The sequence below is a fragment of the Taudactylus pleione genome, unplaced genomic scaffold, assembly GCF_031769625.1.
Source record: "Taudactylus pleione unplaced genomic scaffold, aTauple2 ptg000012l, whole genome shotgun sequence".
In the NCBI taxonomy this organism is placed as follows: domain Eukaryota; kingdom Metazoa; phylum Chordata; class Amphibia; order Anura; family Myobatrachidae; genus Taudactylus; species Taudactylus pleione.
This window is the reverse complement of record NW_028284415.1, coordinates 9,418,289-9,443,790: the sequence shown is the minus strand read 5'-3', so window position 1 is coordinate 9,443,790 and position 25,502 is coordinate 9,418,289. Positions and strand designations below refer to the sequence as shown.

General features: G+C 42.3%; 1 protein-coding gene across 1 annotated transcript in view; it reads right to left on the bottom strand.

Annotated features, from left to right (window-relative positions):
- Window positions 1-25,502, bottom strand: part of DNAH9 (dynein axonemal heavy chain 9) — a 319,894-nt gene that overhangs the window by 124,153 nt on the left and 170,239 nt on the right. Inside the window, exons 42-46 of the mRNA XM_088468617.1 lie at window positions 17,729-17,890; window positions 12,320-12,516; window positions 7,260-7,422; window positions 5,109-5,232; window positions 805-947 (exon numbers count right to left, since the gene is read on the bottom strand). Of these exons, the coding sequence (XP_088324743.1) occupies window positions 805-947; window positions 5,109-5,232; window positions 7,260-7,422; window positions 12,320-12,516; window positions 17,729-17,890 (789 nt within the window). The remainder of the gene's footprint in view (window positions 1-804; window positions 948-5,108; window positions 5,233-7,259; window positions 7,423-12,319; window positions 12,517-17,728; window positions 17,891-25,502) is intronic.

Genomic DNA, 25,502 nt, shown 5'->3' with positions numbered 1-25,502 from the left:
ACAGGTCTGATGGCAAACATCAGTGATGGCTGTTTGCATACATGATCTGCACATGTATAGCTGCATACCATCTGTGGTTCAAAAATTGATGGTTTTGCGAAAATGCTTAGAAACCATTGACCATAGATGTCAGAACCTTTAATGGACAACAATACCCTGTCCTGAGATCCCAGTAGAATGGGGATATAAAAGAGGGAGAATCACAAAACATACTGTACACTTTACAGTGCCAAAGTACCAAAGGAGGTATATCCCATGATCCAATGTCCCCAGTGTCCTGAATATCCAGATAAATTATTTGGAAATATGGACTTCCCCTTAATCTTCCTGCACCAGTTTTAATGGGGCCTCATATTACTACTCTATGCTAGTATTAACCAATTCTCCAGTCTGTGACCTCACTGGCCACTGTTCCTCTCCTTACATCATGACACTGCCCCTATCATAAACAGACCTCTGTCTCTATAATCACATAAGTGGTCTGATCACTGTCTCCCAGGAGATCATCACAGATTTATTCCAAAATAATTTGTGCTGCTGTGAACCTTCCTATTATCTGATTGGCTAGCCAGATGAAAATGGATGACATAATGGATATACAGAAGATTGAATACAAAAAAGTGAGCAAATAATAGTCAACTGCAATTACTGTAAATGTATTTTAATTGCTATTTGATAAAGTGATTTTCTTTGTTTTTTGTTTTTACTTTTTGTTGTGCCCTAACATGGATAAGTTTATATTTAATTGTGTGAGAACAGTTACAGATATGAACAAAATTCTACAAAGAGACTTTATGCATTTACCTTTAGTTGTCTCCGAACTCTGTCAATGAAGAATTTCCAACAGTTTTCTCTTGTGTCCAATAGACCCTGGCTTTTCACTTCATTCCTTACACTGACAATTATATTTTCCACTTCATCATCTGGAAACAGTTCTGGTATCTCACCTTGAGAGAACATAAAATGTTTCATTAGAACATTTAGAGGACAAACGTTTGGGAACAACCTAACTTATGGCACGAACCTAAAAAATACATACAGGTCTGGAATCTCACCTACAGAGAAGATAGAGTAGGACAAATGTGCGACAAGTCATGGCAAGTATTTGATGAGAACCTAATAGATTACAAATGTTTAATGAGAACCTAATAAATGGCCAGCTTTTGGTGAGAAGGGAAGGGGTGACAAATTTCTGGTGCGAAAAAAATTAAAAATAAAATCATTACAATGTATCAAAATGGAATTTTGTAAAGGTTTTGTGACTGGCACAGGTAGCTGTGGCTTCCTATTAGAAGCACTATCTGCTAATCACAGCTAGCCAGGCAGTCACAGGGGAGGTGTTTTCTCCCCCTAGGAATTCCAATCCGGACAGCAATTAGCAGAAAGAGTGCTTGCAATGGTAAGTCACTCTTTTTCCTTGCTACTAGGGGCTGCAGCCGATGCTTCTGGTGCTTCTGCACATGCGCCTGTAGCGGGCCCTGCCAGATGCATGCGCAAAAGACCTGGCAGATGCCAAAGAGATCAGGAGCTGCTGACCAGACTGCTGCACAGGCAGCCCCTCTGACGGAAAGAGGTAGGAGCAGCCTGTGGTAGTAAGGAATCATTTGAGTGAAATAATTGACTATGAGTCTGATTCGGAGATCTACGCTAATGTCGTTGCAGCTGCGTATTTGTATGTTGCGGCTGTGCGAAAATAAGCAAATGTCGCAGCTGTCGGGATTTTTATTGAGACGTCCACCTGTGGCTTTGCAAATCCAAGTGAATGCGTAGAAAACAGATGCAGCATCGACTCAGATCATTCAATTATTGGTCTTCTGAGTAATGCTATGGTCGCACAGAATGGCCTTGTGCCCATGATTATTGGTGCCGCTATCCCTAGATAGGGTGCCGAAGTGGGGAGGCAAGGTATGAATGGTCAGTGGCACTGATCGTTCTGACAACTGCAGCTAACGATTCTGACAGCCAGGGATTGTGCATATAAAAAACAACAAAAGGCTTTTTTTTTAATTAGCCGTGGGTGCCGCTGGGAGTTCCTGACCAGAAAGTGCCGGTCAGAAGCTGAAAGAGAGAGAGTGCAATTCGCCGGAGAGGTGATGGCACATGTGGGCAGTGTCTGTACATGCTTCACAGTGAAGCAGTTCCTGTCATTTACTGCCCGTTAACCACCTGGTAATACATCTCCCTCCTAGAGAAAAGCTGTGAGGTGATTTTGGTGGGAAACTGTGCAGCAGCAGCAGCAACTGCTAAGGAGAATTCTCTAATCCTCCCTCTAAGGTAAGCTTCCATTGCATGATATCAGTAGAGTGGTCCCAACATTCTTTTGGTTTTCCTCTAGTCTTACACCCGTAGATGGGGTCTCCTTCTCAGAGGGTCTCCCCAGTCATGTTAAGCGTGGGCCGCTTGTCAGCCCAGTTCCCACTATCATTGAGGTGTGACTGGGTGACCCAGTATGCCTTGTACTGATCTTACCTTCCTTAGGTGGAATAGCAGCATTCATTTTGTATTAATGGCAGTTATCTTTTTAATACGGGCTCTTAACTTCTCAAAGGCAAATGCCCGCAGCACCAAGCGGACCGCTTACAAGTCTTGTCCCCGCCATATTTTGGGGGTGACTGGGACAGCTGAGAATAAACTGAGGGCCTGATTCAGACCCTTTCGCTAGGCTGCGTTGCACATGGCCGTCAGTCAAGTATGCAAATCCTGCGATCACTAGCAAGACAATAGCACGTCCACTATTTCATGCCATGCGATAGAAATATATTTATTTAGATGCCCATCAGGTTGACACAAGAAGCCCGCTTTCCCTTCGTAACATACGTCATCTCTAGAAAGTGCATTAAACAATTGGTAACATCGGATCCATACGCAGCACTTGTGGCTGACCATACCCTACCAAAAGCACTGCAAGTGCTGCTGTGTGTAATTCAGCCATGTGAAGTGTATGCTGACGCTGCGTCTCACTTATGTACGCCCCTGAAACGGCGTTCAGACACACAGACACGCCTGTGTTCGCATCACCACACCCCCGCTACCATTGACCACTCCTTGTCACCACCCACAAACGGCACGTTCTGTCACACATGTTTGCGGATAGTCAATGTACAGGGTGCAACCGCTTCACAATCGCATTGTCTGGTTCGCGCACTGCGTCTTATACGAGTGCGCAGATTGCAAACATCAGCAGGCTACGTGCGAACGGGTCTGAAGCAGGCCCTAAGTCTTTGCAGTGGTTCCCGGAGTGCGGTCTGTTTGGCTAGGTGCGGTTACCTGCCACAGGTCCCCAGTCCCATTTCACTTTGTGGGGTTTCTGACCTTAACTGCATGGAGCCCATTGATGAAGAGCCTAGAGCGGCAGAATGGCATACCCAAGGTGCAGTAGTGACCCTCAATATAGATGGAGGAGAAAGCCTACTTTCTTTGCATGTAAACATATGTTAACATTACTGGGATATGGTATAGTTCTGCTAGTAACCAAACTGGCATAATACCTCAATTACAGTTGTGTCCTCATACACCAAGCCTCAATATGCCAAGTGGGCACAAGACGTCCGACATGAGTGAGCCACACCGAAGGTGTAGCATAACGACTTTTTCTTTAAATTTGTGTCTTATTCACACTGCAGACGCAGAAAAACACCACTCAATCTGTACCAGAGACGTCTGGCTGTGCCTATAATCATACAGGAATTCGATTTAAATTAGAGATGAATGGCCCAGTTATACTCTGTTCTTTTCTCCAAAGTTCAGATTGATGTTATTGACTATTCAGAACATAAGAGCCGGATACTCAAAAAGTTGCTGGTTTTCATATATGAACATAACCTCTCATCTAGATTTTACATATGTACAAAGTCACAGATGAAGCACAATGGCACTTGGCGTGATAAAAAGCTGTGGCCGCTGCATCCTAGCACTTGTATAGAGACGCATTTGCACACAGATGTACAAGTGTACATGTCACACAGATATACAAAATAACCAGTCTCGTTAAGTGTCCTAGTCACATCCAATTGTTTAATTGTGCGACTAAGACTACATTCAAGCTAAAAAGATGCTCGACGCAAGCCAAGTCACAAAGGGCCTGACATGCAGAGAAGGACTGCTTGGCGCGACTGTGGCAAAATTGCATGAGGACACATCTGTATTAAGGTGTATAAAACCAAAATATTAGCAATGGATCTCTTCCCGGTATTCTACTGTTTGCTCAACCCAGTACAGTGTCAATACATACGGAGATGCTGGACCGGATCAATGTGCAAGATCCACAGGAAGGAGGCATGAGACGAATGAAACAAATGGCAGCAGGCTTCTGATTGGACAACAAGCTGGAGCCATCTGGCATTTCTACCAGTATTTTGGATACTTTGGCTATTGCACAACTTTACAGAAGCGGTTTAGCAGAGGGGAGGTCCCAAGTAACAGTATGTACTGGAACTGTAATATTCTGAGCAAATGCCCACCTAAGGTATCCAGGTAAAAGCATTTAAGCAAAGCTTTTGCAGCTATTGCAGACTTTTGTTCTCATGTTCATTGGGATGTTGTTCCAGTATAATATTAATTGAAACAGAAGAGTCCAAATGGTAGATGTAGTCTCCACGCATACCTTCTTATATGTACATGACCAGTAAATATGTACTTCCAATGTACACTTCACAGTACAGGTGTGATGTGGATGGGAAAATGTTATCTGCATAAGTTAGTGAAATAAATATTGTATATTATTCATCTGACCCATATTAGCAGTATAATAAATAAAATCCCCTCTAGGAGAGGTAATGATTATAGCAAAGATTGTCCATGAGGGAGATATGGCTGCAGACTCAGCATGAGTTGCAATCGCTATAGCTATAATTCTTCCTATACAGTACTAGTCTATTAATGTAATGAATGGTTGTTTGCATTCTATTGGTTACTTTGTTTTAATCCACCAAGCCAAATGCTGCACATAGAGGTTAGTGATTCTTATGGAGGCTTCGTGTAAATGCATACACTGTTACCAAACACCCTGGGGAGGCAAGACAGTGCTCCAAAAAGCATGACAGTATTTGGTTTGCATCAGATCAAGTGTTCACCATCTCCTATGGGAAATTAAATGCTGAAATGCTTACCAGAGGCCAACAAGTCATTGACAAGAACAAGGAACTTCTCATCGGCCACCTGAGCATCGGTCATCAGGAAAACTGTACCCACATTCTTCACTCCTGTTTTGATGTACTGGCTTGCCAGGTCCGCCTGTAGGTACAGTACAGTGCATAACACACAATGTAATCATTGCAGAGGAGGACCTACACAATATCAGACAGGTGGTTTTAATGATATGGCTGATCAGTGTATGTTCCCCCACCATTGTTCTCAAGTTTATAAAATGTCCCCAGGAAAAGTGTTAATAAGCTGGCTGAAAATTATATTCATTATTAAATAAAGTCGCATTGCAACAGTATCAATGTCCATTTTGTTCATTTGTACAGTATGTGTTATATTGCTGTACGCTCCCAAAAAAATGTCTGCATCAAAGGAACAGATTATATGGAATAATGGAAAAATAGTATTAAAATATATGTTTGTGGTATGAGCCATCACTGGTATTCAATGGGTTATCAGAACAGCTTTCTAAACTGTATGAAATGATTTTATGTGTAATCCAGCACTGTAATGTATAAAGAACAGATAAGGAAGTGGAATCTCCCACACACAGAACTGCTGTACTTACAGCCAACTCAATGCCTTTTTCTTAACTCCAATTAAACACATTGGTGATACCACCCAGTGTGGCTGAGTGGGATGAAAACTGAATACTATTACACAGAAAGGGATTTATTTTAAGGCTGTGACAACCTTATGAAATGGGGAAGCCATGCAGAATACGGTTTTCTATTCTGGTATTATTCAGGATTTAATTATTGTGCAGGGGAGATATGGCTGAGGAACATATGTTATATTGGGCTATGCATAGTGATTAAAGAAAATCACTCATCGTTTCTAGCAGATAAGCAAAGGTTAAATATGACAATCCGGAGTGAAGAGGAGACATTTGCAGCTTTTCCCCATGAGCACCACTAGTAATATATAGTGGGTTTTATGCCAGTATTTCCACTCTGGACATCTACAGTATCTTCAGCAAACTGTGAAATGATTGGAAGGAGTTGGCATAATAAAATACCCTCTGCCCACAACAGACCTGTCAGTGGCCTATCAATTATGTACTTCTCTGTCCTGCCTGAAATATGAACATATTAGTAAAGTCTCTGCTGCCATATGTCAGTCTACAGGTGAACAGTTAAACATGAAATGTAGAACACCTTTATAATGTAATGTTATACTGTACTACATATGAGGCAAATAAATATTAAAATGTGTAAAAATAATAAGAGCACAGAGTGACGGGAATGAGAAAAGCCTTCAATGTTTACATGAATCCATCTGTTACTATCTAGATAGATTCCATATAGAAGTTACAGTGACAGTCCAGATTATATATTCTAACTGATCACAATGAGAGAGGTCATTTTAATGACAAATAAATTTGATCTAACTGATTATTTCAAAAGGGGAGTTGTAAGCCAGTTCACTATACTGGAGTTGCAGGTCAGAGCAATCTCTTATCATACACGGTGCGAAAAAGCAGCCGATCCGACTGATTGGTACGATTCGGCTGCAATATCGTACCGTGTATGGCCATTATATTGGACAAAGTGCACTCACGTCGGGTCGTACATCGCACCACCTGATCTTACTGCAGGATCAGTCAATCAGGGGATGCGATGTGCGATGTGCGATCCCATGCTTGACAGATCTAGTTGTTCAAAGCTCACACCTACCAGCTGACTGACTGACTTTCCCATTCTATAGCGGATAAATCTTAGGCATGCCAATCGTTTCAAGGGCACATATTGATTAATTCACCAATATCGCTGCATAGGTAGCCAGCACTACAGTATTGTTTATTGAAAGAGAACATCAAGAGAGTTTGCAAATATAGCTGGATATGAAGACCCCTGACCAATGTTCTTGGGGACAAACCAGAGAAAGAAACGATTGGCTAAATTTAGAACTAGTTGGAGCTGTTTTAATCTGAATGTCTCAATGGCACATGCTGTAGGGAAGAAAACTAGTGAATAGGGATTTGTAGTTGGGCAATTGTACACTGTAAGTGTAGCAGACATTTGACAACACATTGTTTCATATTGTTTTTTAAATCTCAGTACTGGTAAATGTTAAGAGCAAGCAACCCTGTATGGCTTCCCAATATGATAACATACCTTGAGATCAGGGATACCATAGCCCTTCCTGAGAGTGATCTGGAAAACCTCCAAGGAACTAATATAAGCTGCCAACCTTGTCAGACTCTGCTTCCCACTTCCTCCCACTCCGACCAGCAGAGCATTCCCTCTGGGGGACTCCAGAATACGGTTGATTCGGCAACTGCACAGAAACAAATAAAGATAATACTAAAAATCTTCACTGAACACAACTTGGCCTCAACGGAGAAAATACACACAGATATCATTCGCTAACAGTATGAGAAGAGTATGGTTCAGGAATAAATTAGCAAAACATGTAGCTAAAGCAGAGGTAGGTACAGATATGCCCACATACACCTATACTCAAATTGCGCTCAATAACCCCGTTTGTGACTTTGCTGCACCATGCAACTTTATTAAAAATACACTGTGTGTCTTAATCTGCTATATTACACTAATTCTTGTGTGAAACCTAAGTACTAACTATACTGTCAAAGAATTAGGATGCAAAATTCAGGAGAAAGCAGTGTTGATGTAGTTGCAGTTGAGCAATTATTTTGTACTTCGCATGCGTTTAAGTCACACTGCGCATTTGTCCTGAGTGCATGAGCACATGGTCACAGTTGCTATGAAAATGTGCAATCTCAGAAATGTCTTGAAAATGTATAGGGTGTTCCTTGGCAGTGACTGGGCACACAGAGATGCACTGTCTTGTGGGTGTAGTGCCACAGGTTGCAAACTCAGACACATGATCCCTCACATTGGAGGCCACACTCTGACAGAGAATTAGCACCTAGTATGGGGCAGGTGTAAGATGCACTAATTGGTATCTAAAGATGCTCAAAGTGGGCGTCTCAGTCCTTGCAGTCAGACGCATGGCTGTTCTCCAGGTAAAGTATATAGAATATTAATACTAAAGTCAGGATCCTAATGGAAGGGCATCCCCGGGTATCTTCTGCTCCACAGCTTCCTGTCACACTCCACCAACGCGTTTCTAGAGTAACACACTCTCTTCCTCAAGGTAGTGTCCTTGAGGGAGAGTGTGTTAATCTCAAAACTGCCCTCCATTAGGACCTTGTGGCTAGGAAGTACTAAAGGAAAAATGCAGTGAAAACCCCATTTTCGGGGTTGTTCCGCATTTCCATATGTACTAAGGCCGGCTGCACTTTTATCGATGCAGAGGGTAACGCCAGAAAAACATGGCGTTACCCTATAGAAGCCTATGGGCTTCTTACCGCACCCTGCTCCTGATGGTTCGCCACTGCCTCGCCGCCGCCCAGTGCTAGCCCCCACTCACCTGCTGTCCATGGTCGCCGGCCCGCGCTCCTCCTGGGTCCTCCGCCTCCTCCTAGCCTTCTTCCGGGTGCAAGGAGGAGGAGGAGCCCGGGGCTTCCTGCACATGTGACCAGCAGGAAGCTCCTGGGGCTTGGAGGGGGCGGGGTCCCCCGTCCCCCGGCGTCGGCTGCTTCGCAAAGGGCAGCTCTTATCGCAAGAGCTGCCTTTTGCGATACTAATCGCATATGTTAGTACATATGCGATTAGTAAGGTTGCGGTGACTGGTGGAATGGTCACCGCAACCTTAGTACATCCCGGCCTGTATGAGGTTTCTGGAGACTTCCACCTTTTAACAACTACAGGCCCATATTGAAGGACAATCTGGTAATTCTTCTACTTATTACCATAAGTGTACCCATTATATATGCTGTATATTATGATGTATATCAGCTTTTAAAATATTCTGCATCTTTTCTATGGAAAGAATACATAGTGTGTTACATACTACACCATGTTTTCTGCATTACTTTTGTTTTTAATACCATGAAATCACATTTTCTGTGAGAAACAACACCTGCAAACGAGACTGAATGTGCACGGAGTTAAGGAAAGTATATTGATATTTTATACCATCCTTTGACACTAGCGCATTCTGATTATCATCATCTTTTTATTGTTCTCTAAGGAAAGGGCTGGTACTAGCATTAGAATAATGTCGCAGCCGTGACTACTGCAAAAGATGCTAAAGCGGTTACAGGAGTGTGCGACTCAGAACCAGCCCGTATTAGCATCGCTACCCATGGCGGAGCGTCACACCAGGCGTCTTACGCCATATGGCGCATAGAGGATAGGTGTATAAAGGACACATCTGTAACATGTGACTCTTTCTAGCTTGTTGGCAGGACAAACTGGGACATGTAGTCCAACCACAGGTGGAGGGCAACGGATTGCTTTGGATCAGGTTGTAGTACGGTTATGGAGAGTATATTAACAACATCTGTGTAGAAAAGGTTAGAAAACCTACAAAGATAACAACTGCAGTCCTACAAAGCAGATTAATTTGAACTGCAGTTACAATAACAGGCTTCTGTGCATTATTCTATCTATATGAAAGAGTAATAGTACTATGGTACAGTCTTATTATGAATAAAATGAATATGCCATTTTTATGGCAGTGTCTTTTTAGTCATATATTTGGCTAGCTAACTGTAACAATGTCATCTCCTTTGCATTGCATCAGACAAAACTCAAACAATGCTCTCAAAATTATGTTTGTAAAAAAAATTGGCAATTACGTGAGAGTGGAACCGCTGGAGAGGTATTAAGGTGTCTCTGAACATAAGTAAGTGACTGGTTCTCTCTCCTCGAGGGAAATTATGGGGCATCATATATCTGTCTCACATCCTAAACTGATGACTCTGCACTTTGGTTCTGCATCCGCCTATGTAGTTGAGATTTCAGCAACTAGATGGGTCAGTTATTCAGAAGAGAAGATGCACGTTTTCACCGCTGTGCTTCTCTCTATTAAAATGACAGTCCTGACAGCCCAGGAGATATAACTATACACCTTATTGTCACCTTTACATGAAAATAAAATCTCACTCTATCTTGTGCTGTATGCTAGGAACTCTTGTGATAATTGTGCAAACATATTTTGTTTGCCTTCATCATTTCATAGATTTTAAATTGCTTGACAACACTATGCTGAAGATAAAAAAATGATGAAGCCTGCAGAAGTCCAATAATGTTCTCTGTCCTGGATCTCCATCCAATACGTTACAATTGCTGCTGCTTAATGCAAACACTAAAAAATGGGTACATTGCGCACTGCTCCCTATGTGGGTCTGAGTGGTAGCACTGATGTATCATGAAAGGTGTCTTGTCTTTCTGATTTATTATGATTATAATGGGAAGTTACAGTGATGTAGTGCAGGGAATGAGGGAGAACGGGGGGGGGGGATTGGGGGTATAGTGAGTGTGTAATGGGGGTAGAGGCTGTATGAACCTGAAATGAGTAATGCACAAGTGGTAAGTGGGTAAATTAGCTTATTGCTGCAGATCGCTTTAGAGTCAGATTGCTCTTAATTCAGGCAATATCCTTCATGGATTACCCTTAAATTGTATATTGGTAGAACAGTATAAATCCATTTTCTAAGGAGGAACCATTTCAGTTTCCTACAGTCAGCGCCCTCATTATACTCTCACTAAACCCCCTACACAACCCCAATCATTACCCTCCTATCTTTTTTCACTCCCATCCCCCCATTCCTAGCACTGCCGTGCTGTATTTTTTCACTATAATCATAATGCAAACGCTAGGTGGGTGGATACTCTTGGGAAGAGTCAGACAATTGGAATAGGAATTGTGGGCTGAATGCTTGAATGATTGTCTCATGTCCTTTTATGCACAATGTTCAGTGCACACTTTTTGATGACAACTGTTTGGTAAGCTGGGCAGAAATAAAGTCACTATTTAAACCATGTGATATTAAGAGCAGCATTTGCGAGTTTCCTTCGTGACATGAAAAGATGGTGTGGCTCCAGTTCAGCTGAAATACATACTGTATATCTATAAACACTTCCACTTCCTGGACAGCAGTACAAAGCGGCTATATATGCAAGGTTTATGGAAAGCATGCAGTACATATAGCAGTTGTATGTAAAAAATCAACATGGGGTCACTACTACAGATTACCTTGAGGTTTCCATGAAAATTAAGTTCTTACTAGGAATATATCAACTAAAGAACTTCTGATAACCTCATTCAAATTTCGGGTGTAGGGATTAATTCATCATCACATAATTTCTACAAAAGCAGGTGAAAATGTGCATTTTAACCTGCAATTGTAGAAATTAAGTATTCGGGCCATTCATCAAGAAGGTAAAGCAGGAGATATCACAGATTTCTCCTGTTTACCTTCCTCTGGCGGAATCGCCTGCTGTTCCCATACACTAGTATCACAGATATGTTCTGTTTACCTTCCCCTGGCGGAATAGCCTGCTGTCCGTATACACTAGTATCACAGATATCTCCTGTTTGCCTTCCTCTGGCGGAATAGCCTGGTGTCCGTATACACTAGTATCACAGATATCTACTGTTTACCTTCCTCTGGCGGAATAGCCTGCTGTCCGTATACACTAGTATCACAGATATCTCCTGTTTGCCTTCCTCTGGCGGAATAGCCTGCTGTCCGTATACACTAGTATCACAGATATCTCCTGTTTACCTTCCTCTGGTGGAATAGCCTGCTGTCCGTATACACTAGTATCACAGATATCTACTGTTTACCTTCCTCTGGCGGAATGGCCTGCTGTCCCCATACACTAGTATCACAGATATCTCCTGTTTGTCTTCCTCTGGCGGAATAGCCTGCTGTCCGTATACACTAGTATGGGGACAGAATTCATCAAGCTCCAAAAATACAATAATTTCTGAGCTTGACTGCGGGAGCATTTGTAATAAGAAGGTGAATGCTCCCGTACTCGCCACTCAGCCTGAGTCCCGGGTTGCGGAGAGGGATACTTTGCATCCCTGCCTCTGTCCGGCTCCTTCTGGACATCGAGGCTCTTGTGTGCATGTGTGACCAGTAGGTTGCACTTGGATCACTGCTCCGACAGTAAAATACTCGTGGAGATAGCTGATTTTTCGATCAACTGTCTCCGCATTGGAGCAATGATGAATTGCTCCGGTGCCCGCTGCTAGTAGGAATTTAAAATTATCTGAGTAAGTTACTTCATTAAATAGGCACTGAAGTGCCCTTTCCCAATCCCCTTCACAACTTCCCAAAGTGTCCAATCCTTACATATGACACATTGCATCTTCAAACAGAACCAGGTTCATTGCAGCGTTGACCTCATTGTGACTATCCAGCGCATCCACCAGGATTTTATTTAATGACTGCCAAGACTGGACTGGCATATACTTGGGCTCTCCAACTCCATTAGCAAAATGGCAAAACATGTTCATCACCTTTGCTTGTTCCAGCATTTCGTTTATGTCCTGTTAACAAAAGTAAACATTTAGAAGATATATTATCCATGCCAAGATCAGTCACAAAACAGAGATTGATCACTGCTGCTGGTGACAAATTGTGAGAAATTCAGAATGCCGATACCAGAGCTGAATCAGATGTGCATAAACATTTTCTACTGGAGCGATCACAGCCTTCTGCGAGGTTGCTCAGCAACCAATAGTCTATATTATCCTTTATTTATAGTACAACATACTACACATATCTGTACAATAAGAGAGGCAGATTAAATAGCATTATGTATTCTAAACAGATTGAAAAACATTCCTGAACAAAAAATAAGGACAAATCTATCCAGCCAGGTCACCAATTTGTTGTGACCAAGCCTCTTGCCTCTGATAGGCCGCACTACGTTTGCTGCAGGAAATTGGACCTTTTGCATGAATAAAATACTGGTTTAAAATTCTGTCCTATTACAAGGTGCCGTTATGTTGATAACTCGCATGTATTCCTTGCTTAGTCCTGATGAGTGTGATAAGGATAGCACATAATACTGCACCTCATCTGCAGAAGATGGAGAAAAAGCAGATACAGCCATTTATAAAAAGGAAAATGGTGTAGGTTAAATTGATCAGGACAGGAAAGTTGGACAAACTGTATTCCTGGAAGTGAATGAGGAAAGGATGCTACACGGTTGTTCATTAGCCAGGTTTCCTGTAGCCATCGCTGGATACGAAGAAAGATCATCCACAGGAATGTTCAGCTTGAGTGTACATTGCTTCTGACATGCCAATTTATACTGTAATCTGACAGCAGCAGAAAGCACATTCAGTAGCGGCTGTTCATTACCACTATGACCCCATTTATAGAGACGTAAAATTAATTTACAGGTGACAGAACACAGAGTAAAACATTAACTTTTGTCAATCATATTAAAAGCTTTCCTACTAAAATACAGTATACATGTCATACGGTAGTCTGCATTCTTTTTATATTGTACAGTACCATTTTACTGTAGGTTACTTCTTTGTTTTAGTTAACTTGAAGTTGGACCGGAATGTATTAATGAGTGTTGACACAATGAAGTAACTTCTGATGTATCATAAATTTACACTACCAATCATAGAAGGCAGGTTCTGTGGGTGCCTCAATATTTATATTGCCACTAAACATATACATACATGGCATTTTTAGGTCATATGGGGAAAAGGAGGGGGGAGTTGGTAGCACCCCTATCATTTTTAAAAGTTTGCTCTTATACCATTATCACATAAGTCACTTACGGAGAGGGTAGCAAGCCTGCATTTACCTGTAATTTATAGAATGTACTTGATAAATGCTTGGTACTTGATAAATGCTAGCTAGATTTTGATTGGTTGCTATGGACAACTTCTCCAGTCTGTAGTAGTCTTGATACAAGTCCCCCTTAGGCTGGGTACACACGTAAAGATTTTCTGACCAACCATCCAACTAGTTGATTGGTTGGAATGAAAATCTGGTAAAGTATGAAAGCAAATGACAATCAGCAATTTGCTCCCCAAAGCCGAAAAATGGACAAAAACATTTCATAAATGTGTCTGACGACCATTTTCATCTGTTTTCTGGCATTTAGGAGCAAATTGCTGATTATGAGTTACTCCCATATGTTACCAGATTTTCATTCCAACCAATCAACTAGTTGGATGGTTGGACAGAAAATCTTTACGTGTGTATGCAGCCGGAGTCCAATCTACCATGAATTATGCTGCCATAATTGCAGTTATTTCTTTATCTAGAGAACCCTTGTCCTGCTTGTTGTGCTACAGTCACTTTAGTAACTTTTTATAATGTATTCAGTGTATTAATAACAATGTCATCACTATTACAATGAATGCATAACGCTTTGTAGCCCATTTTTATAATTCAGAATAACAATATTTCAGGGAATATTTATTCTGCTCAACACTGCCTCCTTTCTACACCATTCTCTAATGCTGCAAACACTCCACCATCAAGATAAGTCTTGGGATACACCTAGCCCTAACCCTCTCTAGATTGTAAACTTAACTCTTTATAACCATATACTGTATATGACTTGTAAGATTGTTTGAATAGGGAGCTCAAGACTGTTTTGTTTATTTCCCGTTTGTACAGTACTTGCTTTTTCATGTTGTATTGTTTCTAGTCATTTTGTAGAGGTGCTACTAACATTCAAGTGGCATCATGTAAACAAACATATATACAGATATATAACAATAACATTTTTACCCATAACAGGTACGCTCAATTTACAAGAACAATTGCTAACAGAATAGGTCTTACCAAATTCCAATGTAATTGAACGGGATGTGACAGATTCAATAGGCATTCTCTAATAGTTTAACAAAAAGATGGCTCCTTCCAAGTAGTTGGGAAAAAGGAATAAATAATAGAACTAGAAATCTTTCTTTGTCCATTTAATTTTACCCCACATTTAAGGTGCATACACACACAACGATTTATTGAACGATTTTCAATATCGTTTATCATTCAATCATTGAAAAAATCGTTCACTTTCTGAGTTAAAACGATGAACGATTATCGTTCATGCGTGTTCACGTTTGTGAACAATACAGATTTGTTTATTAAACACAAGGCAATACCCTTTATTGGCAGCTGAACCAGAACTTGACAATGCCCAACATATATTGGTTTTATGCTAAATTATATCTGTAGTTATTTCTCTGCTGAAATCCAACAACAATAACTGAATGAGGCAGGTTGTGCAATACTGGCAGGTAACATATTGGAAGATACATAACAGTTTTATTTCTGTAAATACAATGCAAAATTGAATAAAGACTGCCCTACCTATGAACTTATATTGAACTAGATGTTGCCTGTGACTTTGCCCACAATGAAATTGTTTCTGACAAAAAAATGTTTATATGTGGTCTAGTTGTATTGCTACAGTATGCTTAGGAGCCTGTTGCAGCACTATACAGACTGGTAATAGCTGCGGCTTCACCCACCAGTCACACCAATGTCACTGTGTGCCCAGTGCCCAAACTACTACACTATAGAGACAAAATTGATTGGACACCCCCGCGCAAGTGAACTTCATACCATTGCAAACGGGTTCCAAATGGGCACTAATATGGCGCTTCGACAAGAACACTTTGTAGGAAGGCCCATGTACTTGCAGTTCTACACAGGGCCAGAATTCCCACAAGGCAACCTAGGCACTCACCTAGGGCCTGATGTGTTGCAAGGGGCCACTTTGCCCCAAGAAATCCGGCTGGTCAAAACCCTCACAGAGGAGCACTGCATTCCCAGAGTCCAGCTGCAGCACAACTGTCTGCACTGTCTGTCACAGACTGTGCATAGGTGGGAAGGAGCCCGCCACCGAGCCCCATTCAGCTCCAGCCCACCCCAGCTCCAACCAGCACCCAGCGAGAAGCAGAGGGACAGACAGAGGCAGACTGGCAGAATCTCAGTGAGAAAGTGAGGATCCAGCTCACAGTGAAGCACAGCAGCCAGGCAGGTAGGGTACAATGTAAACATTACTCTGTATTGCAATATTCTCAATTACTCTTTAATATAGATTGAATTATGTAGTTTTATGTTGTGCAATCTGTTTTAAATTGAAGAGTTAATAATTATGGGCTGCAAGTCAATGTTGGTCCTTAAGACCAGAGTGAGGTATTGTGAGCAAGCGCATGTAATTTAGGCATAAGCACCTTTAAGCTCTTAATTTTGGTGATCGGTACAGTAGGGTTGTTTTGTAGAAAAAAGTGACAGGTGTTGTAATTTTTTTCTGCCTATGGGGGTTGTGCATGGGATTTTGCAAAGAATACTTCAGTACAATTGTAAAACTGTATAATGTAATAATTCAATCTATATTAAAGAGTAATTGAGATTATGTATGAATTATTTTTTATGGTTGGTGGGGTCTGGGGGGGTGGTAAAAAGGTGGTGGTGGCGGCCCCATCATTGTTTGGTGATGGCTCATCACCATCCTTGCACCAAGCCGAGCACAGTCACACACATTTTCCACACCACAGCCCGCCCCCTAGCAGCGACCTTCTAATCCTTAGCACTCTTTCAGATCATGTGTTGTATGTAATGAGTAGAGGAGAGAGGGCCCCCTGTCTTTATAGTACAAAGAGGGAAAATCTTAGGGTTAGGACATTAGGGTTAGTTTTGGGGGTTTGCATATTAGGCATAGGGTATTAGGTTTGGGGTAGCAGTTTGGGTTAGGTTGAGTTTTGGGGTTTGGGTATTATGTATAGAGTATTAGGGTTGGTGTAGCAGTTTGGCTTAGGGTATTAGGGAAGGGATATTAGGGTTGGTGTAGCATTTTTGGTTAGGGTATTAGGGATAGTTTAGGTGTTGCATTAGGGTATTATGGATAGAGTATTTGGGTTATTTCAGGAGATTGGGTTAGGGTATTAGGGTTAGTTTAGGGGTCTGGGTTAAGATTTTATGGACAATATAGTGCTATGGATTGTTTGAGGGAGGAAGGCCCCAGACCGGTATCTTGCCTAGGGCCCCATGAGGTCTAAATCCTGCTCTGGTTCTAAGGAAACAATGATTTTTTCAGGACGACAGTGCCAACTGTCATGTTTCCAGGGTAACGCTGGACGTATGCAGAAAATTCTGTAAACTTGATGGACTGGCCAGCTGAGAGTCCAGATCTTAACCCCACTGAGAACCTCTGGAACGAATTGGAGCGCCGAGTGCGTTCTAGGTCAACTTGACCTTCTTCAGTGTCACAGTTGGTCACTGTACATAAGGCAGAATGGTAAAACATACTGCCTGCTGTTGTCCAGGAACTTGTGCCAAGAAGGGTGTCTGCAGAGCAGTCATCACTGCGTGTGGTGGAACTACAGAGTACAGACGTCAGTAATATATTGTTGATCTATTTGCTGTTACTGTCCAATCACTTTTGTCTACTTAGTGTATGAAGCGTATCCTATTCAAGTGAATGCGGACCCAAAGCACCTCTTCCCCATCCTTTACCGGCCTCGCGCATGGTGCCACACCTATCTTTTAAAAATAAAGTAGTTTCTGTTATTACTCAGCTTCAACTTGATGGATCGAGATGGAACAAAGTACAGGTTATTTCTAGGAGTTTCCACTACAAAATGATGCAGCTTTCATAAACATTGGTTCAATAGTATAATATTTAGTTTAGAAATACCTGTTGCTTCCGGACATATTTGCACAATAGTGAAAACAACATATAATGATACTATTCTTACACCAAATCACGCTACTTACATCATAGAACTTCATCACCATTTCTGTCTGGATCTTATCAAACATGTCAAAATCTTTTTGTTCCACCATCTTATCTCGGTAGACGCGGTTAGATTCATGGAGGTAAATTTTCACCAAATCTTGTGGAGTTTTAAGGCAATCTGGAGTGGAGAACAGAATGCCCTGAAATAAAATGAATGTCACAATTAATGCCCAGTTCATTATGGCAGCCTACACATTAGCACAACTTTCAAATGTATGCATCGTATCTGTGATAGGGATGTGTCATTTCACATAAAACATCCACTGGCAAATCTCTATTAATTATTTCCAAGTTTTTTGTTTTTGCTTATGATATGAATATAGTTAGTTTTCATCTATTTTATGGATGATCAGTCACTTATTGTGGCAGCAGCTATTTTGTGTGCTAAGCTTATATTAGGTAGTTTACCAATTCACTAAGAACAGTAATATAAAATGGTGACTGCTCAGATCAACCTAATGGTCTTTCACAGGTGCATGAAAGGGAGGGGTTTAATCTAAACAAGAACAAAAGTAAACATTTTCCCCCAGTACACTGCAAAAGACCTGTAATAGAATTTGAATACTACATGATAATAGAAATCCAGAGATCTTTGTTGCATATATTTGCAACAATATATTTAAGCACCGGACTAAGGGGGTCATTCAGACCCACTCGCGAGCGGCAGTACGCTCGCAAGTGGGTCGATGTTCCCAACTGCGCATGCGCACGACTGAGGGAGCTCTGTCGTGCGCATGCGCGAGACCCGGCGAGCGACGGGCTTCCCATCGCTCCGGGTCTCGCACCAAAGGGGGCGTGCTGTCGATGTTGATTGACAGCACGCCCCCTCTGGTGGGCGTGCCGGGGGCGTGGCTGCCAGACGGAGGCATTCCCATGGGAACGCCTACCGTCTGAAGCCGGCCCCAGTGACATCACTAGTGATGTCAGTGGGAGTGATTTTGGCTCGGATAGAGCCAAAATCACTCCAGGGCTTGTGGCTGGGAAACCCGACCGCAGGGTTTCCCTCGCAAGTCCGATGGTCGCGATGGTCAAGACCATCGCGACCATCTTCTTGGACGCTCGTATATGCTGTGGGTGGTGACCCACAGCTATACGAGTGTCCAGGAGGACGCTCCATTTTAATGGAGGAGGGCCCTGATTCAGAGCGAGCGCTCTGGTCAGAGCGTCCGGCTCTGAATCAGGGCCTAAGTCAAGGCATCTCTGTTCCGGTGTCTCTAACGCTACATGATAATAGCACCCACTTTGGGTCATATAATTGCATACTGTTGTGCCACATAAGAAGCACATACATTAATATATCTAAGTTGAGAGGCAATTCACCTGAAGGTACCCCAAAATCCTCCAAATAGCACTACAGAACCAGCATACCAACAAATGCTGGTCCCATCCATGCCTCTCAGAACTTAGCTATATTAATGTATGTGCTATTATCATGTGGCACAACAGTATGCAATTATATAACTCAAAGTGGGTGCCATTATCATGTAGCGTTAGGGACATCAGTACAGGGACGCCTTGACGCGGTCCAGTGTACAACAAAGATCTCTGGATTTCTATTATCATGTAGTATTCAAATCTTATTGCCGGTCTTTTGCAGTGTATTGGGGGAAAATATTTACTTTTGTTCTTGTTTAGATCAAACCCCTCCCTTTCATGCACCTGTGAAAGACCATTAAGTTGATTAAAGCAGCCACTATTTTATATTACTGTTTTGAGAGGCATGGATGGGACCAGCATTGGGAGGGTGTACTAGTTCCTGCAGTGCTATTTGGAGGATTTTGGGGTACCTTCAGGTGAGTTGTCTCTCAACTTAGATATATTAATGTGTGTGTTATTATCATGTGGCACAACAGTATGCAATTATATTACCCAAAGTGGGTGCTATTATCATGTAGCGTTAGGGACACCGGTACAGACGCCATGACTCAGTCTGGTGCTTAAACATATCTTTGCAAATATATGCAACAAAGATCTCTGGATTTCTATTATCATGTAGTATTCAAATATTATAGCTGGACCTTTGCAGTGAGCTGGGGGAAAATATTTGCAATAAGCTAAGAACCAATGCCTTATGCATATTAGTTAGGCAGTAGTAGTACAGAGATATTACAGATACTGTAAAAAATGTTTGTCATAAAATAGCAGACATCATTTATGATTAATAAATGAGACATAGCTTAATATTCAATATTTGATGCATTGCTCACACTACAGATACTGTATGTGCAGCCTCAGATCATATAGTAGCAAACTACACTTTGGGGCTTATTTAGTATAATGGAGATACAGTATGAGCAAAGTTACACTGCAACTAATACCAGGCAATTGGACGCTTACTTTCACTTTGTAAACCGAGCTAGTAAAAATATTAAAAGGAGCATGATCGGTTGGTAGGGATTACATAATATTTGTGGATGTACAGATATGTCCACAAACATCTATCCTCCGTGCGCTACAAGTCATGTTACACATAATGCGTGAGAGTCGTGTGATTCGGTAGCACTGAGTGTCAGCACAGACGATGTAATGGTTAGCATTACTGCCTCACAGCACTAAGGTTGTGGGTTAGATTCCCGTCACGGCCCAAACTGTGTGGAGTTTGTATATTCTCCCTGTGTTTACGTGGGTTTCCTCCGGGTACTCTGTTTTCCTCCCACACTCCAATAATATACTGGTAGGTTAATTGGCTCCCAACAAAATTGACCCTAGTGTGTGAGCATGTGATAGGGAATATAGAGTGGAAGCTCCACTGGGGCAGGGACGGATGTGACTGGCCAAATATTCTCTGTAAAGCGCTGCAGAATATTTGTGCACTATATAAATAACTGGTAATAAACTAAGTTGTGCAACTTTTTACCTTCAAATGTGTCTTACGTCTTATTCACACATGCGGATAAAATGTACAAGCATGATTAAAATGATATGTGGCATGCATATATTCTGTATGCAAAATGCTACGTTACAGTGTCAGCGGTTGTGACAGTGTAACATAGCGTTTCGCATGCAGATACACCCTCAGTAGCACACAGAATATAGGCATGCCGCATATAATTTTAATCAGCAGAAGCTATTCACAGCGCTGTGAGAATAAAACATATTTGAAGATAAAAAGTTGCATAAAAAGAAGCTCGGAGATAGATAGTCACTCCACTGCATGGCGTGACTAGAATGGCTGTTTAACGCACAAGGAGGCTAGATGTATAAGGAAACATCTGCATCACCATTTTATTAAACACGTATTATAGTCTCCACAATCAGAGAAAAAATTAGTACAAGAACTGTAGCTAGCGGCATCAAGATACTATTGTACTTCTAAACATAAAAGGCATTCATGTCATAACTTACAATAGAACAAGTAGGCATACAGAAAAAAAGGCTATTAGAAATGTAATATTAGGAATGTTAAAGCTTGTATTTTGTATTTTACTGTAAGCCCAAATGATCCATGACAAGTATACTTAAAATCAGATTATATACAGCTCTTTCAGAGTTGAGAAAAATATCAGATAATCATTTATTTGTAAGGTGCCTCAAAACTCTGACAGGCAGACAAAGGGATGGAGATGGCCCTAAACATGTGAGCTTACAGTCTAGAGGAAGAGGGCAATGCTGAGGCAATATGAGATAATGGGACAGGAATAGGAATGGGACTGAAGCTGCAAAGGAAGTGGTATAAGGTGGGTGTAGCATAGGTGGGATGTAGTCATAATGCCAACATTCTTAACGTGACATCACAATGTTGACAGTCATGATGTCAACATTGAACATTTGCTGAATGTCAGCATGTTCACAATGTCGACAAGTGAAATGTGGGTGTGAATTAACAGATAGACAGTAAAAAGGCAGACAGTGTCTAGATAGACACCAGATGTTAGACAGTCAATAGGTCGACTGGGACAAAAGGTCGACAGGGACAAAATGTCGACCCACTAATGGTCAACATGTAAGAAGGTCAACATGTACAAATGGTCAACAGGGTCAAAAGGTCGACACAACAATGGTCAACATGATTTATTGTTATTTCTAGCCCTAATCTTCACCTTAACCCTAACCCTCCCTTTGGTGCCTAACCCTAACCGTCCCTTCTAGTGCCTAACCCTAACCACCAAAAAAATCATGTGTCGACCATTTTGGTATCAACTTGTTGACCATGTCGACCATTTGTACCAGTCGACATTCTTACATAGCAACATTTAGTGTGTTGTCCTTTTGTCCCTGTTGACCTTTTGTCCCAGTCAACCTATTGACTGTAACATCTGGTGTCTATCTAGACATAGACAGTAAAAAGGTTGACGATGTCTAGATAGACACCAGATGTTACAGTCAATATGTTGACTGGGACAAAAGGTCGACAGGGACAAAAGGACAACACACTAAATGTTGCTATGTAAGAATGTCGACTGGTACAAATGATCGACATGGTCAACAAGTTGATACCAAAATGGTCGACACATGCTTTTTTTGTGGTTAGGGTTAGGCACTAGAAGGGATGGTTAGGGTTAGGCACCAAAGGGAGGGTTAGGGTTAGGGTGAAGATTAGGGCTAGAAATAAAAATAAATCATGTTGACCATTGTTGTGTCGACCTTTTGACCCTGTTGGCCATTTGTACATGTTGACCATTAGTGGGTCAACATTTTGTCCCTGTCGATCTTTTGTCCCAGTCAACCTATTGACTGTAACATCTGGTGTCTATCTAGACATTGTCAACCTTTTTACTGTCTATCTATAGTCTGGAACCTGTGAAATGTTAACATTCTGCACAGACTGGCAATGGAGGATTAGGCACTAGGGGGATGGTTAAGTTTACACTATGAGAAAGGAGGTTAGGGGTAGAGTTAAGGTTATGCTATGGTGGAGGAGGATAGGGTTAGGCTATGGGAGGGGAAGTTAGGGTTAGGCACTAGGGGGAGGGTTAGGATTACGCTATGGGAGAGGAAGTTTGGGTTACGCTATGGGAGAGGAGGTTAGGGTTACGCTATGGGAGAGAAGGTTAGGTTTACGCTATGGCAGAGAAGGTTAGGGTTAGGCACTAGGGGGAGGGTTAAGGTTATGCTATGGGAGAGGTAGGTTAGGGTTACGCTATGGGAGAGAAGGTTAGGGTTAGGCACTAGGGGGAGGGTTAAGGTTATGCTATGGGAGAGGAGGTTAGGGTAACGCTATGGGAGAGAAGGTTAGGGTTAGGCACTAGAGGGAAGGTAAAGTTTATGCTATGGGAGAGGAGATTAGGGTTACGCTATGGGAGGGGAGGTTAGGCTTAGGGTTACGCTAAGGGAGAGGTGGTTAGGCATTAGAGGGAGAGTTAACGTTATGCTATGGGAGAGGAGGTTAGGGTTAGGCTATGGGAGGGGAGGTTAGGGTTAGGCACTAGGGGGAGGGTTAGGGTTACACTAAGAGAGGAGGTTAGGGTTATGCTATGGGAGGGAAGGTTAGGGTTAGGCACTAGGGAGAGAGTTAGGGTTATGCTATGGGGGAGGAGGTTAGGGTTAGGCATTAGGGGTAGAGTTAAGGTTATGCTATGGTGGAGGAGGATAGGGTTAGGCTATGGGGGTGGAGGTTAGGGTTAGGCTATGGGAGAGAAGGCTAGTGTTAGACACTAAGGGAGGGTTAAGGTTATGCTATGGGAGAGGAGGTTAGGGTTACGATATGGGAGAGAAGGTTAGGCTCTAGGGGGAGGGTTAAGGTTATGCTATGGGAGAGGAGGTTAGGGTTACGCTATGGGAGAGAAGGTTAGGGTTAGGCACTAGGAGGAGGGTTAAGCTTATGCTATGAGAGAGGAGGTTAGGGTTACGCTATGGGAGGGGAGGTTAGGGTTAGGCACTAGGGGGAGGGTTAGGGTTACGCTATGGGAGAGGAGGTTAGGGTTAGGTTTACACTATGGGAGAGGAGGTTAGGGTTAGGCATTAGAGGGAGAGTTAACGTTATGCTATGGTGGAGGAGGTTAGGGTTAAGCTATGGGAGGGGAGGTTAGGGTTAGGCACTAGGGAGAGAGTTAGGGTTACGCTATGGGGGAGGAGGTTAGGTTTACACTATGGGATGGGAGGTTAGGGTTAGGCACTAGGGGGAGGGTACAGGGTTAGAACTAGTGATATACTCACCACCGGAAGTGCTGCTGAATCCGCTGAAAGTCATCACCTGACCGCCAGACTCAGAAAACAAAGCCTTTTCATCAGTGTTGACATTATGAATGTTGACATGCTGCACATCAGCATTACGATCATGTCAACATTATGTCTACAAAATGTACCACCCCCCTAGATGGGCTACTATAGTTATGAACTGGGTGTTGCAAAGTACTTAAAAGATTGAAGGTTGGGGAAAAACTGGGTAGACAGCACAAGTTAATCCCCAAATGGTGAGCAGCACAGGAGACATCTTGGAAGTAGGAGTGATAGATGTTACCAGGGATAAGGTTATATGAAGGGGAGGAGTTGGTAAGGACTTCAAAGGTAAGGATTTGCAGCTAGAGTTGATTCTGGGAAGAATAGCAGCCAGTTCAGTTTATTTCCAGCGTGGTACAGCAGATGTGGGGCTATGAGAAAGGAAGATCGGTCTTACTGCAGCATTTTGGATAGATGGTAGAACGGGAATACAGGTGAAGAGAAGGCAAGATTGTAGAAGGTTGCTGTAGTCAAGGAGGAAGACAAGAGAATGGATAAGGGTTCTGGTAATGTCTTGAGTGAGACAGGTGGTTATTGGGATATCCAGGTGGAGATGCAGAAAGGCAGTTAGACACATAGGGGTTAATTTACTACAGATGTGTCGTTATACATCTAGCCTCAATACGCTACGCAGCGCGACTTGCCTGGCGTGTGTAAGCTGCCAGGTCCCGTGCTACTCTGCTAGCGTTGAGTGTCTGTTTTTGCCGAAAAGGTGTCTAAGTTGCAGTATGACTAGAATGCACCAGCAGACTGTGCTGATCAATTTGATTTGTGACACTTGTATATCTGTGTGCACCGGAGTCTGTATATGAACTACAATGGAACTAAGATTAAAAAAAAAAATCTGTGGGTGCAACATTGTTGCACTTCGTATACAGATTCAGAGACTCAGTCGCACACAGATATACAAGTGTTGCACATCAAATTAATCAGCACAGTCAGCTGGTGCGACAGTCACATCACATTGTAACTAAAACGCATTTTTGTCAAAAAAGACGCCAAAATAAAACATCCAGCAGTCTGAAAAGGAACTGTTTCAATGATCTGTGAGTAATAAAATGAGGGGTGTGGGGATACCACATTCGGTGTATGTCCTGTGTTTATTTTAAACATTTTTTTTTTACAGGTGCCAGTTAGCCCTTGATGTCTAGACATAGCAACATGCCCTGAAAGCCTTGCTGGGACCAGTAGTTCACCTGTAAAGAACAATATTATTATTACTAATATTTAATTGCCTCAATACCCACCTCACCAGGGATACGGAGCAGAGCTGGTTGTCCTCAAGGAGGGAGGACAACATTTTTTGGGGGGCCACTTCCCTAGGAATTCCAGCCCCGGGCTGACTAGTCTAGGGCTGGTTGACATTTTGGCAAGAGGACCTGCTTGTCTTCAGCTATACAGTCGCCAGACCTGGCTGGTTCAGCCTAGAGCTGGTAAGTGAAAAATAGAGGGGACCCCACGCCCATTTTCCCTTCCTTTTTTCAAAAGCAGCCTATTAAAACAGACCTAGTGATGGTTATCAATTTGGAGAGGACCCCGACTCCATGTTTTTCCCAAAATTTTATTCAGATTTTTCAATTTTTTTCCACTGTG